Source organism: Thalassophryne amazonica, chromosome 15, assembly GCF_902500255.1.
Source record: "Thalassophryne amazonica chromosome 15, fThaAma1.1, whole genome shotgun sequence".
NCBI lineage: Eukaryota > Metazoa > Chordata > Actinopteri > Batrachoidiformes > Batrachoididae > Thalassophryne > Thalassophryne amazonica.
This window is the reverse complement of record NC_047117.1, coordinates 7,930,556-7,953,856: the sequence shown is the minus strand read 5'-3', so window position 1 is coordinate 7,953,856 and position 23,301 is coordinate 7,930,556. Positions and strand designations below refer to the sequence as shown.

General features: G+C 38.9%; 1 protein-coding gene across 3 annotated transcripts; it reads right to left on the bottom strand.

The window, feature by feature from the left end:
* Positions 1–99: 99 nt before the first annotated feature.
* Positions 100–20,573, bottom strand: lgals2b (lectin, galactoside-binding, soluble, 2b). 3 transcript variants are annotated; one of them, XM_034188189.1, is made up of 4 exons: positions 20,516–20,573; positions 15,635–15,708; positions 15,317–15,476; positions 100–292 (listed from the first exon to the last, which is right to left on the bottom strand). In XM_034188189.1, exons 1-4 carry the CDS (start codon positions 20,516–20,518, stop codon positions 146–148), a joined length of 384 nt encoding a protein of 127 aa, XP_034044080.1. In that variant the 5' UTR covers positions 20,519–20,573; the 3' UTR covers positions 100–145. The 3 variants fall into 3 exon arrangements, with proteins under 3 accessions (XP_034044080.1, XP_034044079.1, XP_034044082.1); XM_034188188.1 differs by lacking the exon at positions 100–292 and adding an exon at positions 14,773–15,007; XM_034188191.1 differs by lacking the exon at positions 100–292 and adding an exon at positions 14,773–14,980.
* Between the last annotated feature and the right edge of the window lie 2,728 nt (positions 20,574–23,301).

The following is a 23,301-nucleotide window of genomic DNA, read 5'->3' as shown; positions in this document are numbered from 1 at the left end:
GACATCTTACTTAGTGTGATGTTAACGTACAACTTCTACTTCATGCTGGTAAACAATCAGGTGTGAGCTCACTACTGAACGTGCACAATTAATTTTTAAATTGAACAAACAACAGAGGTCAAAGGGCAAAAAGAGCCCTCTCCCCCTATTGAATCTTGATGCCCATGATCTCTGCATCACCACTGATGAAGAAGTGATTGTACTTCACGTCTCCCAGTTGGTTGGGGAAGTTCATCATGCTGCTGTTGGGAAGCTTGATGTAAAACTGCTCACTGTTGAAGTTGATGTAAAACTGCAACAGAGAAAAGAAATAGGTTTCAGCTCAGGTGAGGAAAACTACGGAAGCGTATTGCATTCAGTGTGGAAAAAAAAAATTAGACCACTGATCTCGTAATTACGAGAAAAGATCTTGTAATCATGAGCTCTTTTCTCGTAATTACGAGATCAGCGTTCTAATTTATTTATTTTTTAATCCAGTGAATGCAGTACGCTTACGTAGAAATCTGTGCAACATTGAAGAACCACTAACGATCACGAAGTAGGTCATAATGTACAACAGCCTATAAACAGACCCTTAGATCAGGGTCTGTTCCAGCTGCTTTTAAACATGCTGGTTCGACCTCTTCTTAAAAAACCTCACCTGGACTCATCAGTTTTATCCAATTTTAGACCTGTGTCTCATCTGCCATTTCTATCTAAGGTTTTAGAAAAGGTTGTCTTTTTACATTTACAATCATTTTTAGAAGACAATCTCATCCTTGAAAAATTCCAGTCTGGGTTTAGATCGCGACACAGCACTGAGTCAGCACTTTTAAAAGTTCATAATGATATTACTCTGTCGGTGGATGCAGGGAATCCTGCTGTGCTGGTTCTGTTGGACCTCACAGCAGCCTTTGATACTGTGGATCACACAGTACTTGTTTCCCGGTTGGAACATTTTATTGGCATTCATGGTACTGCACTTGAGTGGTTTAGATCATATTTGGCTGAAAGGAGCCTTTCTGTCATGATTGGGGACCTTTCCTCATCAATTGCTCCTCTGTGCTGTGGAGTGCCGCAGGGATCTGTCCTTGGGCCGATTCTATTTTCTTTGTACATTCTGCCATTGGGGTCAATTATAACACAGCACAATTTGTCCTTTCATTGTTATGCAGATGATCTGCAAATCTATCTGCCTGTGAGGACTAATGGGAGTGATGCTTTGTCATCATTATTTAATTGTATTCGTGATGTAAAGCAGTGGCTGTCCCGAAACTTCCTTTACCTAAATGATGGTAAAACTGAGATCATGGTGTTTGAGCGCACTGGCATACCAAATGTGGTAACACCAAATTTTGGTGCTTTGGCTAACTATGTAAAACCAGCTGTCAAGAATTTGGGAGTGATATTTGACAGCTGTTTGAGGTTCGATCAACAGATAAATTCTGTTGTCAAAGCTAGTTTTTTCCAACTTCGCCTCTTGGCTAAAATAAAGCACTTTCTCAGTAGACGTGATCTTGAGACGGCCATTCATGCTTTCACCAGCTCCAGACTTGATTATTGTAATGCACTTTATGCGGGCATTAATCAGTCGTCTCTTGTGCGTCTCCAGTTGGTGCAGAATGCTGCTGCTCGTCTTTTGACAAACACTTCTAGACGTGAGCATATTGCGCCCATGCTATACTCACTCCACTGGCTTCCAGTTCATTTTAGAATTGATTTTAAAATTTTAATGTTTGTTTTTAAAGCTATTTATGGCCTTGCACCTCCCTACTTGTCTGAAATTTTAACTTTGCGCACCTACAGTAGGACGTTAAGGGCGTCTGGCCAGCTTTACTTAGATGTTCCAAGGTCAAGATATAAACGCTGGGGTGATCATGCTTTCGCGGTAGCTGGCCCCAGACTGTGGAATGAGCTACCTCTTGAGTTACGTACTATTCCTGACCTAGCACTTTTTAAATCTAAGTTAAAGACTTATTTATTTAAACTGGCTTTTAACACTTAGTGGGGAGGTGACATGTTCTGTTATTTTTATGTTCTTTTTTTATGTGTTGTTTTAAAATTTTATTTTATATGTGTTTTATTTTGTAAATTTGTGTTTTTAATGTTAAGCACTTTGGACACCAGTCGGTGCTGTAAAGCGCTTTATAAATAAATGTTGATTGATTGATTGATTGAAATGAGAATTTGACTCAGATGAGTATCCTGTAGTCATCTTCCTCAGCTCACCTTGCTTTCCTCACCGGGTGTGAAGGGGATGTTTCCCTCATGATGCTCATCACCCCAGGACCCCCCAGAGAGGCAGTTACACACTATGACGCCTTGCCCAAAACGGGGGTTGAAGTGCAGCGCGATGTTGTCGGAATCATGACCGATGTTGATGGAAAAGCTAGTAAAGACAGGAAGAGAAAAAATAAATCTCAACATGTTACCTTCATCCTACAGAGCTACAGCATCACAAAACATCTTCTCCAATAGACTGGACCCTGATTGCTGACCTGTCCATTGTTTAGTTGAGAATGTTGCAAAAATAGAACCAAACTACAATGTAAATGGACTGCATTTATATAGCGCTTTTCCATCTGCATCAGACGCTCAAAGCGCTTTACAATAATGCCTCACATTCACCCCGACGTCAGGGTGCTGCCATACAAGGCGCTCACTACACACGGGGAGCAATAGGGGATTAAAGACCTTGCCCAAGGGCCCTTAGTGATTTTCCAGTCAGGTGGGGATTTGAACCCAGGATCTTCTGGTCTCAAGCCCAACACCTTAACCACTAGACCATCACCTCCCCCAATGTCCTTGATGGATTTAATAAGTGATGAGGACTTACGAATTGCAGTAGTCCTTCAGCTTGACACGGATCTTCAACTCCTGCCCCATCTTGAACGACATTTCCTTGACTTCCTGCAAAGTGATTTCAGTGATTTTAAAGAACAGTTGGACAGACAGACATCACAGTGGAATGACCTGTTGTATCAGATATCAAGAAACACGTGAAACTTTGGTGATAACATCATGTAGAACAGCCGTTACTTGAAGGAAAATATATATATATATATATATATATATATATATATATATATATATATATATATATATATATATATATATATATATAGTGTGTGTGTGTGTAAATAAGAATTTTTTTTCTTAACTTACCTGGTTAAATAAAGGTTAAATTTAAATATATATATATACATATATATATACATACACAACCCCAATTCCAATGAATTTGGAACGTTGTGTAAAATGTAAATAAAAACAGAATACAACCCCTGGCAAAAATTATGGAATCACCGGCCTCAGAGGATGTTCATTCAGTTGTTTAATTTTGTGGAGAAAAAGCAGATCACAGACATGACACAAAACTAAAGTCATTTCATATGGCAACTTTCTGGCTTTAAGAAACACTATAAGAAATCAAGAAAAAAAGATTGTGACAGTAACGGTTACTTTTTTAGACCAAGCAGAGGAAAAAAATATGGAATCACTCAATTCTGAGGAATAAATTATGGAATCACCCTGTAAATTTCCATCCCCCAAACTAAAACCTGCATCATATCAGATCTGCTCGTTGACATTGACCCTATGTATCTTTTTGCAAAGAACGTTTTCACAGTTTTTGCTCTATGGCAAGATGCATTATCATCTTGAAAAATGATTTCATCATCCCCAAACATCCTTTCAATTGTCCAAAATATCAACGAAAACTTGTGCATTTATTGATGATGTAATGACAGCCATCTCCCCAGTGCCTTTACCTGACATGCAGCCCCATATCATCAATGACTGTGGAAATTTAGATGTTCTCTTCAGGCAGTCATCTTTATAAATCTCATTGGAACGGCACCAAACAAGAGTTCTAGCATCATCACCTTGCCCAATGCAGATTTGAGATTCATCACTGAATATGACTTTCATCCAGTCATCCACAGTCCATGATTGCTTTTCCTTAGCCCATTGTAACCTTGTTTATTCTGTTTAGGTGTTAATGATGGCTTTCGTTTAGCTTTTCTGTATGTAAATCCCATTTCGTTTAGGCGGTTTCTTACAGTTCAGTCATAGACGTTGACTCCAGTTTCCTCCCATTCGTTCCTCATTTGTTTTGTTGTGCATTTTTGGATTTTTGAGACATATTGCTTTAAGTTTTCTGTCTTGACGCTTTGATGTCTTCCTTGGTCTACCAGTATGTTTGCCTTTAACAACCTTCCCATGTTTTTTTGTATTTGGTCCTGAGTTTAGACACAGCTGACTGTGAAAAAGCAACATCTTTTGTGACATTGCATGATGATTTACTCTCTTTTAAGAGTTTGATAATCCTCTCCTTTGTTTCAACTGACATCTCTCGTGTTGGAGCCATGATTCATGTCAGTCCACTTGGTGCAACAGCTCTCCAAGGTGTGATCACTCCTTTTTAGATGCAGACTAATGAGCAGATCTGATATGATGCAGGTGTTAGTTTTGAGAGTGAAAATTTACAGGGTGATTCCATAATTTTTTCCTCAGAATTGAGTGATTCCATATTTTTTTCCTCTGCTTGGTCTAAAAAAGTAACCGTTACTGACTGCTACAATCTTTTTTCTTGATTTCGTATAGTGTTTCTTAAAGCCAGAAAGTTGCCATTTGAAATGACTTTAGTTTTGTGTCATGTCTGTGATCTGCTTTTTTTCTACAAAATTAAACAACTGAATGAACATCCTCCGAGGCCGGTGATTCCATAATTTTTGCCAAGGGTTGTATAATGATTTGCAAATCCTCTTCAACCTATATTCAATTGAATACACCACAAAAACAAGATATTTAATGTTCAAACTGATAAACTTTATTGTTTTTGTGCAAATATTTGCTGATTTTGAAATGGATGCCTGTAACACGTTTCAAAAAAGCTGGGACAGTGGTATGTTTCCCACTGTGTTACATCACCTTTCCTTCTAACAACACTCAATAACCATTTGGGAACTGAGGACACTAATTGTTGAAGCTGTGTAGGTGGAATTCTTTCCCATTCTTGCTTGATGTATGACTTTAGTTGTTCAACAGTCCGGGGTCTCCGTTGTCGTATTTTGCGCTTCATAATGCGCCACACATTTTCAATGGGCGACAGGTCTGGACTGCAGGCAGGCCAGTCTAGTACCTGCACTCTTTTACTACGAAGCCACGCTGTTGTAACGTGCAGAATGTGGCTTGACATTGTCTTGCTGAAATAAGCAGGGACGTCCCTGAAAAAGACGTTGCTTGGATGGCAGCATGTGTTGCTCCAAAACCTGGATGTACCTTTCAGCATTGATGGTGCCATCACAGATGTGTAAGTTGCCCATGCCATGGGCACTAACACACCCCCATACCATCACAGATGCTGGCTTTTGAACTTTGCACTGGTAACAATCTGGATGGTCTTTTTCCTCTTTTGTCTGGAGGACACGACATCCATGATTTCCAAAAAACTATTTGAAATGTGGACTCATCAGACCACAGCACACTTTTCCACTTTGTGTCTGTCCATTTCAAATGAGCTTGGGTCCAGAGAAGGCGGCAATGTTTCTGGATGTTGTTGATGTATGGCTTTCGCTTTGCATGGTAGAGTTTTAACTTTCACTTGTAGATGTAGCGACACACTGTGTTAACTGACAATGGTTTTCTGAAGTGTTCCTGAGCCCACGCGGTAAGATCCTTTACACAATGATGTCGGTTTTTAATGCAGTGTTGCCTGAGGGATCGAAGGCCATGGGCATTCAATGATTTTCGGCCTTGCTGCTTACGTGTAGAAAGTTTTCCATATTCTTTGAATCTTCTAATTATATTATGAATTGTAGATGATGGAATCCCTAAATTCCTTGCAATTGAACTTTGAGAAACATTGTTTTTAAAATGTTGGACTATTTTTTTCATGCATTTGTTCACAAAGTGGTGATCCTCACCCCATCTTTGCTTGTGAATTGCTGAGCCTTTTGTGGATGATACTTTTACACCCAATCATGACACCTGTTTCCAAACAGGTGTTCTTTGAGCATTCATCAACTTTCCCAGTCTTTTGTTGCCCCGTCCCAACTTTTTTGAAATGTGTTGCAGGCATCCATTTCAAAATGAGCAACATTTGCACAAAAACAATAAAGTTTATCAGTTTGAACATTAAATATCTTGTCTTTGTGGTGTATTCAATTGAATATATATATAGGAAGAGGATTTGCAAATCATTGTATTCTGTTTTATTTACATTTTACACAATGTCCTGTTATTTTTACCTGGTTCTTTTATGCAAGATTCTGCCCCTTACCAACAACCAAACCATTGTATTCCTCATTTTGAGTTTATTAAAGGTCACGTCAAAAACCAGGCCTGGGACCCTCATAGACAGTGTCCATCTTATGAAGGCCCCCTAAAATGAGTCATGCATCACTTTTTATACCTTGTGGGTGTTAATAATAGGTGTGGTTAGAGACAGACTGACTGCCACGTTGGTTAATGCATGAGATGAGTGATTGTACTTTTGTTATTTCCTTATGCAGGGGTGGAAAGTAACTAATAACATTACATTACTAACTTTTTTGTGTAAATGTAGTTTTTTGCATTTACAGCCTGTATTTGGCTTGAAATTGAGTAGAATTTTAGCCCTGTAACTTTAATTTTAGTTGAGTTAAAATGTGCTCACTCTTTCCAATAACAAGAAGTATATTTGTAATATCACCATTGGGATTTGAAGTTCTTATTTATAGCATTAGCATTTTCTGTACTCTTACCACCACTGCCTATATGTAAACGTTTGTATATATTTTTTTTTTTTGCAATGATTCCCATATTTACAGATTTCTGTTGCAGGTCTTTAGTGACTGTTGATTTCCTGTTTACTCTTTTTTGTTACTTGTTTGTTTTAAATATAAACAACTGTTCAAATTGTGCTCACTCATTATTGACTTACTTAACAAATATACTTTAACAACAAACTGTGTAAAATTTCTGAAGCACTTTTAAAACGACAGCTGTCGACAAATGTACTGTACATAATAAAAAAATTAAAAAGTGCACCAAGTAAAAATAGTAGGAAATAGAGATGTAATAGCTTATTTAGGAATGTCAGAGAGAAGAAATGGGGATATATAGAGACCAAAATTGTTTTTTTTTTGTTTGTTTGTTTGTTTTTTGTACAAAGCTGTAAACATGTTTATTTCTGCTCTAAAGTTGGACATTTTAGATTATTTTTTTGATTTCTTCTCATGCTGGAAGCCGGTGATGGGCTGAGGGCCTAACTGTTTGCTATAAGAACTTACCAAACAAGGGCAGATGTGGCACTAGTTTGACTTGACCGAGAGGTGGCGCTTTCCAAGAGGGGTCTGGGGCATGCGCCCCAGAAAAGTTTGAATGATTAGGCACCATTTTCTAAATTTAATCTTTATTTCTCCACAAAATACAACCACAGAGAAACGATACACCATAAACTGTTTTTTTAAATTCATTTAGGGAATAAACCCCTTGTGCCTGATGATTTGCAGACGTTAATGCTGGATTATACAAACAAACTGAGTTTTACCGGCTCTGCTAACACCTCATAAAATTGAGCTTTAAAACTGATATTAGCGATCGTAAAATCCAGCATTAATGTCCGCAAATCATCAGACACAAGCTGCTTTCAGGAGAAAACGCTCTATACTCTGCAGTCAGAGGAGAACTGGTCACAAGATATCTGTTCTTGACACCATACTAAATCACCGGCAATATCACCCAAGTCATCCAGAGGCATACAGTTTTAACTTATGGTTAAATTTTTTAACCAAACTAATTTCGGACATGTTATTTAAAGGGGAACATTACACAGTGAGAAATGCAATACTTTCCTATAAGAAACATACCAAAGAGCTGATATTCTTCACTCGCAAGTCCCGCAAGTACATACTTTTATCGGACATTTGAACTTTGCGCTCTCCCGAGCACCCACGGGCCGCCATCTTTGTAGAATATCCGCTTGGTGCTGATGTCATTGCTTAATTACTGTACATACATGGCAATGTCCACTGTTGGAATTATAATTTTGTACATGGCCCATGTCAAACAAGCATTACTTCCTTACATTAATTGAAGTCTCCGTTGCTGTGCTGCAAAACACAGGGCATGACGTGGGGTGTTTATGGCCAATTAACGAGTGAAGCCTTGAATGAAGACTTGAATCCAGTCGTCCATGTTCCTGGCTGGAATAGATTCCGGATCTACCAGAGGAGTCTCGTTTATTGCGGCTGCAGTAGCACCCCTGTCCCCACTTTCTTTGATCTGCTCATTCCTGTTTGTGGCATGCCACCCACTGTGTTCACAGCTGGACGCCATTCTTCATTCCACCGGCTGCCACGCGCTCAAAATATCAAAGAATTACTTTGTGGCGGATTAATCATTTTTTCTGCAAATTGGCCATTGAAAACAGCTCTAATCACTTCCTCAATCACAGAGGAGGCTGCAGCTGGAGCCGTGCATGCGCATGCCTAACCAGCTGCAGAAAGCATTTTGAGCCGTCTAAAAAGGTAATTATTTGTGCTGTTTACATCGTCATGGCTTGATAAAACAGTTGTTTGTTCTTTCCTTCTGGTCTGCAGCTGTTAAAGGATTTATTTTTATGTTTATAACAGATTTAACTTCTTGTTATAATCCTTCAGACGAGCTGTGCTCTGATGCAATCCACTGACATCACCACTCGCTTTGTTTACTTCACTTGACGAGCTGCACGTTGTGTGCCTCAAACAAGAGAGACGACCCTCTGCTCCGTGACCTTTCCCACTTCCTTATTTGGTCACGCCAGTTTATGTACAGTCTTTTGTCAATGACGTCAGCGCAGAGCAGATATTCTACAAAGATGGCGGGCCGCGGGCACTCAGGAGAGCACGAAGTTCAAATATCCGATAAAGGTATGTACTTGTGGGACTAGTGTAAAAGTATTGCATTTCTCACTGTGTAATGTTCCCCTTTAAATTAACGTCACTTCTGAAGTTTTATAAAGTGAAAATATCAGCTATATGTTTTAGCTTTAAAGTACTGCACCAGTTTTGAAGGTTTTAGTGTGGACATGCTGTGTCCAGGTGCATTATGAGTAATCGCAGTACAGTCATGACAGGAGAAATGCATTTGAGATGCTTTGATCAGGCTCTACACGGACAACAGCATTAAACTCTTTGTATATTGTGCCTAAAAAGCTTGTGAATATATTCTCTGGATTTATAGATGTTGTTATTGTGTTTGTTTAAAGTAAAAATGTCAGAAGAAGCTCAGGTTGCTTCTCCATTATTTTCAATTGGAATCACTGAGTTGCATCGATTCCTGTTTGTGCTACGGTCTCTACTGCCATTTACTGGCCAGTAGTGTTCATTGCGGTATTCACCCTAAGTATTGAGATATCCCATAATCCTAATGTTCATTTACAATTGTCGTTGTGGATTCTGTTGTTTAAACTGCAACAACTCTTTGGCGCACAAAAAAAAAAAAAAAAGGTACACAAAAGATTATGGGGAAGGGTCTAAGCGTCTGGGCGCCAGTAGATGGCAGTAGAGGTGGGCGATACCGGGAATTTTGGTATTGATCCGATACCAAGTAAATACAGGCCCAGTATTGCTGATATCGATACCGATACCAGTACTTTTTTATAATTAAGCTTCATAGATCCAAAGGATCCAAAAGACCTAGGATAGAATTTTGCCAAACATTGTACGTGACAACAAAATACTTTATTATCACAATCAACATTTTTGTTTAAAAAAAATCACTCAACACAACTTAAAACCAAATCTCCTGAGGTAGAGGGCTGACAAACCATAATACAAGGGTGCGCTGCTCCGTATTGCGTGACACAGCGCAGCGCTGCTCTTACAGACAGAGTGAATCTGCTCTTACAGACTGATGAATCTGCGTGCGCAGCAGTCAGTGCGTGCAGGAGAGGAAAAAAAAGCTTGAGTATCGATCTTTTTACACAAGGATTGTTCAATATCAATACCAGTGTTGGTATTGATATTATCGATATTAGGATCGATCCGCCCACCTCTAGATGGCAGTGTTCTATGCATTTTGATCCTGGTTATATCAGACGGTTTTCACAACTTGATTTTGGCTTTTGCAAATGGATTTTTTTTACATATGAATAAAATGGCATATTTTACAATAGCACATTTATATGTAAATACCAACACACACATCACGTCACATTAACCTGTTTGTTTTTACATAAAATGAATGAGTCAACCAATCAGTGTTAGTGGAGGCTCATTTACCCATAATCCCTTTGGCATCTATCTGTGTTTATTACAAAACTTCAGAATTAGTGCATAATTTAAAATTAAACGATATGTGTTATATTTTAACTTTGTACAAATGATAGAATTGACATTAATGGAGTTATTCTATCTGGATTCATTTAATTTTAAATCAAACTGCTTTATTTTCCAAGACCTTTGCCTCAGGGCGGCATTGCTATAATCTGTTAAGGAATAGGCAAAGGCTCTGCACCCAACCGCTGGCCAGATAAGTCATACATTGAACATTACACGCCCAACCATTGGGCAAATAAATATAATGTCTTATCTTATTCGCCCAACTGTGACCATGTATTTGACACGTTTTGTGCATCTAAACTATGTTTTTACACCACTTTTTAAGGTTCTATTGTGGCATATGTTTAACACATTTAACGGTGTCATGTTTAATTACTGCGAAAACACTGCAATGGATCAAAACAGACAAACTTCATAAGCATTTTGAACGGAAGTCTGTTAACGATGACGAAACAGTTTTTGAACAAAATGCTGCTTGTTGGCTGTAAGATGGTGTTAGTTTGACACAGTTCCCTGGGTGTGATGAGTCAAACAGAACTGCTTTGGATCACAGCCCCTCCGCGGGCTGTGAACCCTCCTGCAGCCATCGAAAAAATATCCGCCTTTTTTCTCTCCCGCGTTGAAACCGGAAGTGAGCTTATAAGCACGCTCGTTGGTCGGTTGTGGTTGGACGTATATGCTCGCATATTTACTTTACTGAGCCAACAGTTGGGCGTATAGCCACTCTGTAAGGAATAATGGTTTGTTTTGTGTGTGTAGAGCTGAGCTTAGCTCCTCTCAACTGCTTCAATGCTGCAAAGTATGTAGTAAACAGGAGCTTCCAGCAGCAGGCAGGGCGCACAAAAACAGAAATGCTGGCTCATTGTTTGGGTCTGTGATCACCTTTGATACTACCAGAAGCGACTGTGGTGTTAAAACTCAAAATCAGCTTGTTAGTAGTTTTTGTAGGTTATCGGTTAGCTGTAGCTTCGGATAAATTTTGGGGTGTTTTATTGGTTTAGCTTTATAAAAGGTAACTTTTCAGTTAGCTGATTAGCTTTATCGAAGCTAACTTTTTGGTTAGCTGTGTCCCCCACTGTGTTACCAAGTTCTACCACAATGAAGATGCCCACAAAAAAGGCTAAACAGATCACCTGTATATGCATTGTTTATTCTGCACTATGAGTGACCATTTCCTCGACAGCAGTCAAACACCTAGCAGTCAACAGCTTCATTAAAAACACAGGTCTTGAGTTTACTCTTAAAAATGTCAACACAATGAGGTGCCCTGGGGTCTTTAGGAAGGCTGCTCCTTGTTTATTATAGTTTGCTGTGTGTTTTGAATAAATGTGTGTGAAAATTATTTCCCGCTTTATTTTTTCCTTTCTTATTTCTGATTGTAAACCTTTATTACACATATAAAACATCAGTATAGCATATATATTCTGAAAGTACAGGTTGTCCTGAAAAAAGAGACATCTATGGGGCCATTATTGTAGCAAAAGTATTTGCAAATGTAACATAATCTGCATTTGACGAAACAAATAAGGTTTTGGCTCTGATAACCGTTCATTTATAGATACTGCATGCAAATTAAACTGTGTGAGTCCCCGTCTGTGATTGGTGGATGGTCTCAGCATTGTGGTTTTTATGCTGTGTGTCCAGCATAAACTACACACTACATCGTTTACTTGGAAAATTGTCTCGTCTTTTCCAGCCCGACATTTGGCTTTTGGACATTTATGGGGCCATTATTGTAGGAAAAGTATTTGCAGATGTGTATTTTGCTGTCTTCGAGGGACCATCCAGGCTTAAAACGACAGCGATGAGTGATGTCATTGGTGCTTGCGCCCGCTGGTGGAGGCACACAGACAAGTCTCCACACACACATAAATCGCTGCACACATTTACAGATCTAATGCGGCAGAAATGTAGCAAAAGTCACGTGTAAGAACACATCCAATCGAGTGGCCCAATTTTCACAGACACGGATACACACGCACAGATCAAAATACGTACACACAGATTGCTATACGCATTTGTGGATCTGTTTACACACACACAAATCAACATCTGCACACACAGATTGCTATACACATTTGCAAATACTTTTGCTACAATAATGGTCCCATACAAAGTGATTTGAGCTTCACTTCATCTCAACTAAAAACCAGCAGGCTTCTTTTGAACTGAACTTGTATTTCTAAATTTTCCAAATTTTACCAGAGGCCAAAATATTGCCATCAAGTACTGCAAAGGCTCTGCGTCCATCCGTGTGATCAAAAGCTAGCGAGAAATAAACACTTCAATCAATCAATTTTTTTATATAGCGCCAAATCACAACAAACAGTTGCCCCAAGGCGCTTTATATTGTAAGGCAAGGCCATACAATAATTATGTAAAACCCCAACGGTCAAAACGACCCCCTGTGAGCAAGCACTTGGCTACAGTGGGAAGGAAAAACTCCCTTTTAACAGGAAGAAACCTCCAGCAGAACCAGGCTCAGGGAGGGGCAGTTTTCTGCTGGGACTGGTTGGGGCTGAGGGAGAGAACCAGGAAAAAGACATGCTGTGGAGGGGAGCAGAGCACTTCTACCCTGATAATACCTCTGAGGTGATTTACACGTCTCAAGACATCTCTTGGACGTCAGCATTTCTGTTATGAGTTAAGTGCAACATTTGTGATGATTTATGTCAACTTTAGAGGATGTTGAATTCTGTGTGTGGTGTCTGAAATGTGGTTGTACTTCTGTCGAAAGGCTACAAATAGTCCAGTCATTTTATGGTTTGACCCAGAACAAAATGGTGCCAAAATGTCCACAATGCACAAGTTTATATTCAACTTCAATGTATTTATGGGCCTTAACTGCAGTATTTTTAACGTAATAGGACACAAACCAAATTGCCATCCTTGAGTGTATGTAAACTACATATAGGCCGTATCTTAAGAACCGTTACAGATAGAGACCTAATTTTGGTGTCAAAATGTCCACAATACCCAAGTTTATATTTAACATCAATACATTTATGTGCTTAAATATTGATATTTTTTGAGTTATTTTGGAAAAACTAAATTTTTGCATGTTTTCGGACAGCCATCTTGGATTTTGGGAGTGTTCCCGATTTTTTTATCTTTCTAGACTTTTAGTATGTTTTATAAATCAGTTTCAGGGTTCAAATGCCACCAAAATCATTTCTGTTGCAATTTGTTCCGGGTTTACCCCTTTTTTTCATAAAATGACTAGACTAAAAGACAAAAGGGACCTTTGGAAATATGGACCCACAAAAAACCTGAAAGCGTTGCAAAGTAATTTAGTGGTGTAACAGTGTCACCATGTGGTATTTGTCAAACATACAAACTTTGTTTTCTCTCTCTATGACTGCATAGACAGAACTACAGAAATCGCTACCTATAGATATATCCCTGTTTTACTGTATCGTGCTTGTGTACCCCCCCCCCCCGCCCACACACACACACACACACACACACACACACATACGCACACACCCTTAACCAACTATTTCTGAGTTGGATTTTGATTGATTGACAGCACAGCTATTGATCATGAATAAAAAAAAAAAGATTTCTTTTCCACAGATGTGATGTTGTCATTGATGGGATTACAAAGGCACTTTTTAAAATTATTATTATTATTTCATCTGCCTGCTCCTCCACAGTGGAACCGTTCTGGATCCATGTCTTGATCTGGCATGTTTTTCACTGGGACGGATTGGATGGTTGTCTACCTTATGATCCATTTTGCATTGTTATTTGTCTCTCAGGCACACTGATGCAAGGACTGATACTTCTGCTCAAAACATGTCTGGCAGAACACAAATACTCTGACCACCACACATTAATATGCAAGACTAGAGCAGCTGTTAATTATCATGATACCACTCCTTTTCAGCCTCAAAACAAGCACATTGTGAATTTTTTGAGCGTTCATGGTGTCTCTAACTGTCATTGTCGAGTTCTCTGGTGACGTACAGGCGACTGCATGTCTTTGATGTGTCATAATGCAGGCTGAGATTAAAGCCAGAAATATGAGCACCAGCAGCATATGTGTATACCTTTGTGATGTCATAAAGCTGGTTCTTGGAATGAATGTGGTCAGATTTGGACTTGGCCTCTCTACATTTTTAATTGTTCAGAGACGTGTAAGCACTTGTGGAACCTCCACTTTCTTCTGCTGATTGTTTAAGACAGGAGATGATTAATTTTTATGTTTCGTTTATAGCTTTGTTATTCAAGTTGAGTTGACATTTAGATGATTTGCACTTCCAGTTTCTGATGTTTGCATCGACACTGCGTGTCATCAGACAGTAAAGAAGAGATTAGCATCTAAGTTACACGTGATTCAATGTGGATAAAAAGAGACTTCTTGTTTTAATGAGCATTTAATAACACACCCACAGAGATATCAAGTGTAGCAAGGTCATGTGCTGCGTCGCCCTCTGTTGGCCATTATCTGTCATTACAACTTTACTCCATGCTGGTAAACAATCAGGTGTGGGCTCAGTACTGTACATGGACAATGGATTTTTAAATTGAACAAACAGCAGAGGTCAAAGGTCAAAAAGAGCCCTCTCCCCCTATTGAATCTTGATGCCCACGATCTCTGCATCACCACTGATGAAGAAGTGATTGTACTTCACGTCTCCAAGTTTGTTGGGGAAGTTCATCATGTTGCCGTCGGGAAGCTTGATGTAAAACTGCTCACTGTTGAAGTTGATGTAAAGCTGAAACAGCCAAAAGAAATAAAAGTTTCAGCTCAGGTGGGAAAACTACGGAAGCGTATTGCATTCAGTGGGAAAAAAAATTAGACCACTGATCTTGTAATTACTAGAAAAGATCTTGTAATCATGAGCTCTTTTCTCGTAATTACGAGATCAGCGTTCTGATTTTGTGAATGCAATACGCTTACGTAGAAAACTGTGCAACACTGAAGTACCACTAACAATCACGACGTAGGTCATAATGTACAGCAGCCTATAACTGATGAGAATTTGACTCAGATGAGTATCCTTTAGTCATCTTCCTCAGCTCACCTTGCTTTCCTCGCCGGGTGTGAAGGGGATGTTTCCCTCGTGATGCTCATCACCCCAGGACCCCCCAGAGAGGCAGTTACACACTATGACGCCTTGCCCAAAACGGGGGTTGAAGTGCAGCGCGATGTTGTCGGAATCATGACCGATGTTGATGGAAAAGCTAGTAAAGACAGGAAGAAAAAAAATAAATCTCAACATGTTACCTTCATCCTACAGAGCTACAGCATCACAAAACATCTTCTCTAATAGACTTGGACCCTGATTGCTGACCTGTCCATTGTTTCTTCTTGATGGATTTAATATGTGATGAGGACTTACGAATTGCAGTAGTCCTTCAGCTTGACGCGGATCTTCAACTCCTGCCCCATCTTGAACGACATTTCCTTGACTTCCTGCAAAGTGATTTTAGTCAGAGAAGACTGAACAGTTGGACAGACGGACATCACGGTGAATGACCTCGTGTCAGATATCAAGAAACACCTGGAACTTTAGTGATAACATCACTCTTGAGCTGCTTAGGTGGGTAGGGAGAGTTCCCATGGGATAAAAAAGCTTTTCAACCTACCATCCCTGGTTCTCAAGACCAGGCACCTCAGTGACTCCACTCTACTCTTCTTTTTTTTTTTTTAGATATACCTTAATATACACTAGTAGAGTTCTACCTTAGAATTGGAATGTATTATAGAAGACATACCTTACTGAATTTTCATGTAGAACAGCTGTTACTTGAAGGGAAAATAAATAAATAAATATGTGTGTGTGTGTGTGTGTGTGTGTGTGTGTGTGTGTGTGTGTGTGTGTGTGTGTGTGTGTGTGTGTGTGTGTGTGTGTGTGTGTGTGTGTGTGTGTGTGTGTGTGTGTGTGTGTGTGTGTGTGTGTGTGTGTGTTTCGGAGTACAAGTCACAGGTTTTTTTTCTAGTTTGGGAGGCCCTGCGACTTTACATATAGTGTATATATATCACAAGTTTGTTCTTCAGTCATTCTATATACCCACTTAGTCCAATCAAGGGTCATGGGGGGGTGGGGGGGGATCTGGAGTCTATCCCAGCAGTCATAGGGTGAGAGGCAAAGTCATGGAGTACACCCTGGACAGGATGCCACTATCGCACAAAGTTTATTAATAATACTAATTATAATAACCATTTATATAGGACTTTCATAGGAATCAAAGCACTAAACAAAACTTCAATAATAAAAGAAAAAATGCCAATAATGGAAAGTAAACTGCAACAATGCACAAAAATCCCATATTAAAGACCTGATAATGCAGAAAAAAGTGAGACTTATATATGGTTTTTACTCTTCAAGAGGCATTTACTGACAGGTGCGTCATAGTCCGGAAAATACTAGAATTGTTTCTATGTGGAAAAATTACATTGAAGAGTTTTGACACTTGGATGGTACTTTAAGGCAGAGATTATTTGCATTATGCAAGTTAACGCTGCAATCCTGTTCTACTTTAAAGGCAGCCTCTCACTGCCAAGTTTTGGCTGCAGTTTCTGTCCTAATTTCAGAACTGAGGAACATAGGGTTTTTTTTTTATTATTATTTAAAAATTGTATTCAAAATTCTTAGTAACTATTTTTTATGCGTTTACACTCTAGTGTAACAGTATTGTTGAGTACACCAGAGTAAGCATGATTTCCCAGTTTTTCCACATGCATGAAATGAGACTTCTGCATTTTCCCCACACTTTTGCAAAACCTCAAATGTCTAACATCTCAACCCTGTCTTCTGTTTAAAGAATGCGGCATGCTTTTCATGGCTTTATGTTGCAGAGGAGGATCTGAGTGAGGCTTCTGCTCAGCAAACGGTAGGTCAGATTGTACCCACTTGTCCACTTTCAACTACTTTTACACAAGAGTACTCCCGATCCACATCGAGCAAAATCAGATTATTCACATTTTGTGGATCCCAACTTATCCCAGTCTCACAAACTTTTTATACACATTTAAAATGTCCCTTGCTTACAGTGTTCTACAACACTGATTTTACCACCAATAATACTCAATTTCAGGCCCCAATTGGGTATCAAATTTAAAAAAAAAATGTGCTTATTTTGTGCAAAAAGGAGATAATCTGTATTAAAAAAGCAGCAATGACAAATGGTAATCCATTTGATATAGTTATCATTACAGAAAAAAGCCTGATTGCACATCTTCTCCTGGTCCATCAACCAAAGCAACTAGGTCTCGAACCTCACCCAGCTGCACTCAAGTGTGGTGGTCAGCAAGCGCCCTCAATTTTTGATGCCACACAGAGATTTTTGTGCCAGCTGGACATTTAAATTCACAATATTTACAGCTCACCTCCCCATGTCCAAAATAGTATGTTATTTTTTGACTTTTGACAGCTTTAAAGCTGTCAAAAGTCACTTAAAGGAGTGGCTCAGATCAAATAAAAAATATGAATATCATGAATTCGATTGTCGAAACTAAGAAGAACCTTAGGGAAATGTGCAATGCATCACAGCACTTAAGTTATTATTTTTTTAAAATATACAAATGCATGAAATTAGATTTGTAAATTTAACTTATTCAAATTGTAATTGTAGAGATTTCATAGTTTTTTTTATCTGTGTGCCATCCTTTGACTGAGTTTGTGTAAGAGAACCGCTTGTCCTTTCTAGTTCTCCACTGTTCTTTTTTTGTCCTCTTGTCTCCTGTCTCTTGTGCAGTCTTGTGTCTTGTTAAAATCTGACATATTTACATATTGTATATGTTCATTAATATGTACTGTCCCTTTTAAATAAACAAATAAGAAAAATAGTTCACCACAAATGTCAGCTCAATTTTCATATACACAGAGTCTATATGTTACCTCGCCAATGAGCAAGCATATTAGCAACACTGCTTATTGAAACTGCAGCGACAGAGGTGACAACCTGACTGCAGGGGGCACTATAAAGCAGTAACTCAGTGAATTTAGTAATTCACACAACTTGCAAATGACATCTTTTAGAACTCGCTCACATCGCATAATGTGATGCTAGCTAACAGGCTAAAGTTAGCATGAGCTGAGTACATCAATTCCTTTCAGAGCATTTTATTACAAATATCTGTAATAATATGCTTGTTGTGTACAACTTAATTGTCCAAATGGATTATCTAAGAAGTGTGCACTCCAGTATTTCCATCAAGTGAATTTTTCATGTTTCATGTTTCACGCTTGCATGCACTCCTGGACGGATTCTTCCAGGATTCTCCGTAGCTCTGTCGTCACGGCCTTTTTGATGTTGTGCACATCTTCAAAACGGGTTCCATTGATGACCCCCTCGAGCTTGGGAAAGAGGAAAAACATCACATGGAGCCAGGTCGGGTGAGTAGGGAGGTTGCTCCAGCACAATGATGTTCTTCTGGACCAGGAACTCTCGGGTATTCAGGGCAGTGTGGGCAGGTGCATTGTCATATATATATATCATGGTGATATATATATATATATATATATATATATATATATATATAAAGTTGCCCCAAAGCGCTATACACATGGAAGGTCTAGACTGCGCTTCATGAAACTGTGGCTGATGATGCAAGCTGCTATTTTTTTTTTTTTATCTTAACTGTTGATGATCAACCAGGGTGAAACCAGCTATCAAGACCCTGAACCAGGAAGGGCTGTGTTTGTCCGCTGACAGGTGGTTGTCATGCACAAGCAGTAAAACCATAAAATGGCGTGCCTGCGGGCAGTACTGGTGTGGACCTTGAATGCCTCACTGCATCATGTGACTGTTACGTTTGTGATGAGATTAAAAACTGAAAATTATTTTCAATACACAGTAGTATGACTGTTGAATTATGAACATGTGAAAATACGTCTCCTGACTGACTTCCTCGTAAGCCAGTGATCCTGTTGACCTAATCAATAAAACGATAAATTCCATTCACTGTTGTCCTTCTTATCAAGTTCCCTCTACGTTTGTACCTGGAGATATGAAACCTGCAGTGTGAAAGCTCTGCGTCAGATCTGTGGTTTATCATTGACAGCACGGCGCCACATGACCCAGGATTAAGTTCAATTGGATTTTGTGAAACCCAGAGACAAAATATTCACTTCATATTGAAAGTTTGATTTTTCTTTCCTCTACCACCAACACTGTAACCCCATCAACTCATCTCAAATAAACTTTTGTGGACATTTGAATTTAATATTGAAAAGCCCATTTTGTGTACATTTTCATTATATCTCAATCAAAAGTGCCTCAGTCACTTTCATTTTTCTGTTAAAAATTTGCCTACACCACCAAAATTTAATGGAGGTTTCAATTTTATTGCCTGTTTGTCTTCCATTTATCAGTTGGAAACCAGGTGTTAAAAAGCAATGACAAATTGTGAATATCCGAGATAACCAATGTTCTGTGAGCATTATCTGAAAAAGAATTCAGAAAATGAACAGTTTGAAGAAGAAAAAAAAAAAACACCCAAACACCCAACACCACAAAACAAACTTTGATTCAAGTGCATGAACTAAATACATATTCCTGACATTTGATCACATCTAATTTATCTTATGAAAAGCCACTTCTACACTGTAAAATCATCTTTGTTTTCAAAAGTAAAATTTTGTGGAATTGGAAACTAGTGTTGTCGGAGGAATGCCGGTGCAACACAGATGTCTGTGCAAAAAATGTATTAAAGGTGCAAAACAAAGTTATCAAGGAAGGGACTGACATTTCGAAACGTCAGGCTCTTTTTTTGGAAGTTATCAAGTTTCGTCCTGACCTGGTTGCACTGGATTGTTGTCCTTGACAGAAGCGCGGAGAACCTTTGTTTTTTTTTTTTTTTGCTTAGTGTTGGCGGAGGTTTGTGCTCTACGAGCGCAATGGTCTAGTTAGTTTTATTGGTGACATTTGGTGCATCTCCCCACCTTTATCAAATCACTGTAAAATTAAGAATCACCATGATCAACAATCTTCAGAATATGATGTTTCAGAAAGGTGATTCATTGATTGATTGATTGATTGATTTTTATTCATATAAAATGTAAACGTGTAAAATAATACAGTATAAAATATATTAGACACTGATACATAAATATACTGGGTAACACAGAAAAGCATAAGCACTTGTTTCCATTGGGGCACAATTATCTTAACAGATTTAGAAAAGTGTTAATCTTAGGAGTCTGAAAGTGTAACCACAATTTATTTCCGTATGCTGGCAGAATAATAATAATTTTACATATTTTATATACACTTACCATGTTGGCTGCCTTCAGTGGGATGAACCTGGTGTGAAGCAGCTCAGCAGGTGAGTGGTTTATATAGAGCACTATAACGTCAGCAGGCGGGAAACTAACAACTGGGCCAATCAAAACACGGTGCATGATTTATTGATTGATTTATTTTAACCAGGTGCAGGTTTTTAGTCTGCATTTAAACATGCATGTTCAACAAGCTAATATGACTCAACAGGGGTTTTAAAAACATATTGTAAAGTTTGCAGCCAATCCTTTATATGCACTGAAGTGATAACTTCCTAAATAAACATATTTCCAGGATTCGTTTGCAGCTACTTGAAAGGGGGCGTGGCTCTTCCAGAGACTGTGTGGGTGTGTCACACAAAAAAAAGCAGAAAACTCAGACCATATATATACTAGAACTAGACAATCCCTGTGTGACGTCTCCCACAGGTTTTCTATGGAGACCAGGAAGAGGCACGATGAAGCCTGCATCTGGGTGTCGACATGTTGGCGTTGGCGCTGCTTATTCTGCCTCCGTCATGGCAAACCCATAAATTGATAAAGAGATGGCTCAGTGTGTGATGAAAGAAGCCTGAATGCACCCCTATCTTTGTGTCCAATCCAACTAGGCTAACCTCAGTTCAGGTGTTTATCAGGTGGTTCTCCTAATGGTTGCTTTAGTGTGGGCATTAAAAATTATGAGCCGCTTATTTTCTCAGTAGTTATTCATAAACGGGACGGGACCTAAGGGATCAAGTTTCATTGAGTTTCACTCAGCGTGAATATTGCAGCACAGACATCATGACGTTTCACCACACAGCAACGCATATTATTCCAGATGTTTGCAATAAAGTGCTCCAAACGACGTGCAGCTCTCTGCAACAGCTAGCGGCGGCCTCAGCTCAGCCACTGTTATTCAAAATGAGCATGCCCACAACTGTGCATAAAGTGATGGCTTAAAACATCTTAAACTAAGACGTTATAGTTGTCATATAGACTCAACTCAACCTTTATTTACTTAAAGTGCTGTACATAATTTAAAAAAAATTAAAAAGTGCACCAAGTAAACATAGTAGGACATAGAGATGTAATAACTCATTTAGGAATGTCAGAGAAAAGAAATAGGGATATATAGAGACCCAAATTGTGTTTTGTTTTTGTACCAAGTATAAACATGTTTATTTCTGCTTTAAAGTTGGACATTTTAGATTATTTTTTGATTTCTTCTAGAGCAATAAGCTGGTGATGAGCTGAGGACCTAATTACTATAAGAACTTACCAAACAAGGACAGATCTACTTTGTAAAGGGGGGGTGGGGTGTGGTACTAATTTGACTTGACCAAGAGGTGGCGCTTTCCTAGAGGGGTCTGGGGCATGCGACCCAGAACAGTTTGAATGATTAGACTCTTCATTTGAATGAAGAGTCTATTTGAAGAGTTTCAGTCAGGTTTTAGAATTCATCATAGTACAGAAACAGCATTAGTGAAGGTTACAAATGATCTTCTTATGGCCTCAGACAGTGGACTCATCTCTGTGCTTGTTCTGTTAGACCTCAGTGCTGCTTTTGATACTGTTGACCATAAAATTTTATTACAGAGATTAGAGCATGCCATAGGTATTAAAGGCACTGCACTGTGGTGGTTTTAATCATATTTATCTAATAAATTACAATTTGTTCATGTAAATGGGGAGTCTTCTTCACAGACTAAGGTTAATTATGGAGTTCCACAAGGTTCTGTGCTAGGACCAATTTTATTCACTTTATACATGCTTCCCTTAGGCAGTATTATTAGAAAGCACTGCTTAAATTTTCATTATTACGCAGATGATACCCAGCTTTATCTATCCATGAAGCCAGAGGACACACACCAATTAGTTAAACTGCAGAAATGTCTTACAGACATAAAGACATGGATTGACCTCTAATTTCTTGCTTTTAATTTCAGATAAAACTGAAGTTATTGTACTTGGCCCCACAAATTTTAGAAACATGGTGTCTAACCAGATCCTTACTCTGGAGGCATTACCCTGACCTCTAGTAATACTGTGAGAAATCGTGGACTCATTTTTGATCAGGATATGTCCTTCAATGCACATATTAAGAAAATATGTAGGACTGCTTTTTTGCATTTGCGCAATATCTCTAAAATTAGAAAGGTCTTGTCTCAGAATGATGCTGAAAAACTAATTCATGCATTTATTTCCTCTAGGCTGGACTATTGTAATTCATTATTATCAGGTTGTCCTAAAAGTTCCCTGAAAAGCCTTCAGTTAATTCAAAAATGCTACAGCTAGAGTACTGACGGGGACTAGAAGGAGAGAGCATATTTCACCCATAGTGGCCTCTCTTCATTGGCTTCATGTTAATTCTAGAATAGAATTTAAAATTCTTCTTCTTACTTATAAGGTTTTGAATAATCAGGTCCCATCTTATCTTAGGGACCTCATAGTACCATATCACCCCAATAGAGCGCTTCGCTCTCAGGCTGCAGGCTTACTTGTAGTTCCTAGGGTTTTTAAGAGTAGAATGGGAGGCAGAGCCTTCAGCTTTCAGGCTCCTCTCCTGTGGAACCAGCTCCCAATTCGGATCAGGGAGACAGACACACTCTCTACTTTTATTAAGATTAGGCTTAAAACTTTCCTTTTTGCTAAAGCTTATAGTCAGGGCTGGATCAGGTGACCCTGAACCATCCCTTAGTTATGCTGCTATAGACTTAGACTGCTGGGAGGGTTCCCATGATGCACTGTGTGTTTCTTTCTCTTTTTGCTCTGTATGCACCACTCTGCATTTAATCATTAGTGAT

Excerpts from the sequence above, each read along its gene's own strand:
- lgals2b (XM_034188189.1), bottom strand. Across the intron at positions 15,477-15,634 it reads CTGAAGGACTACTGCAATTC|CTTTTCCATCAACATCGGTC; the intron begins GTAAGTCCTCAT and ends TGTCTTTACTAG. Across the intron at positions 293-15,316 it reads CACCCGGCGAGGAAAGCAAG|TTTTACATCAACTTCAACAG; the intron begins GTGAGCTGAGGA and ends TCTCTGTTGCAG.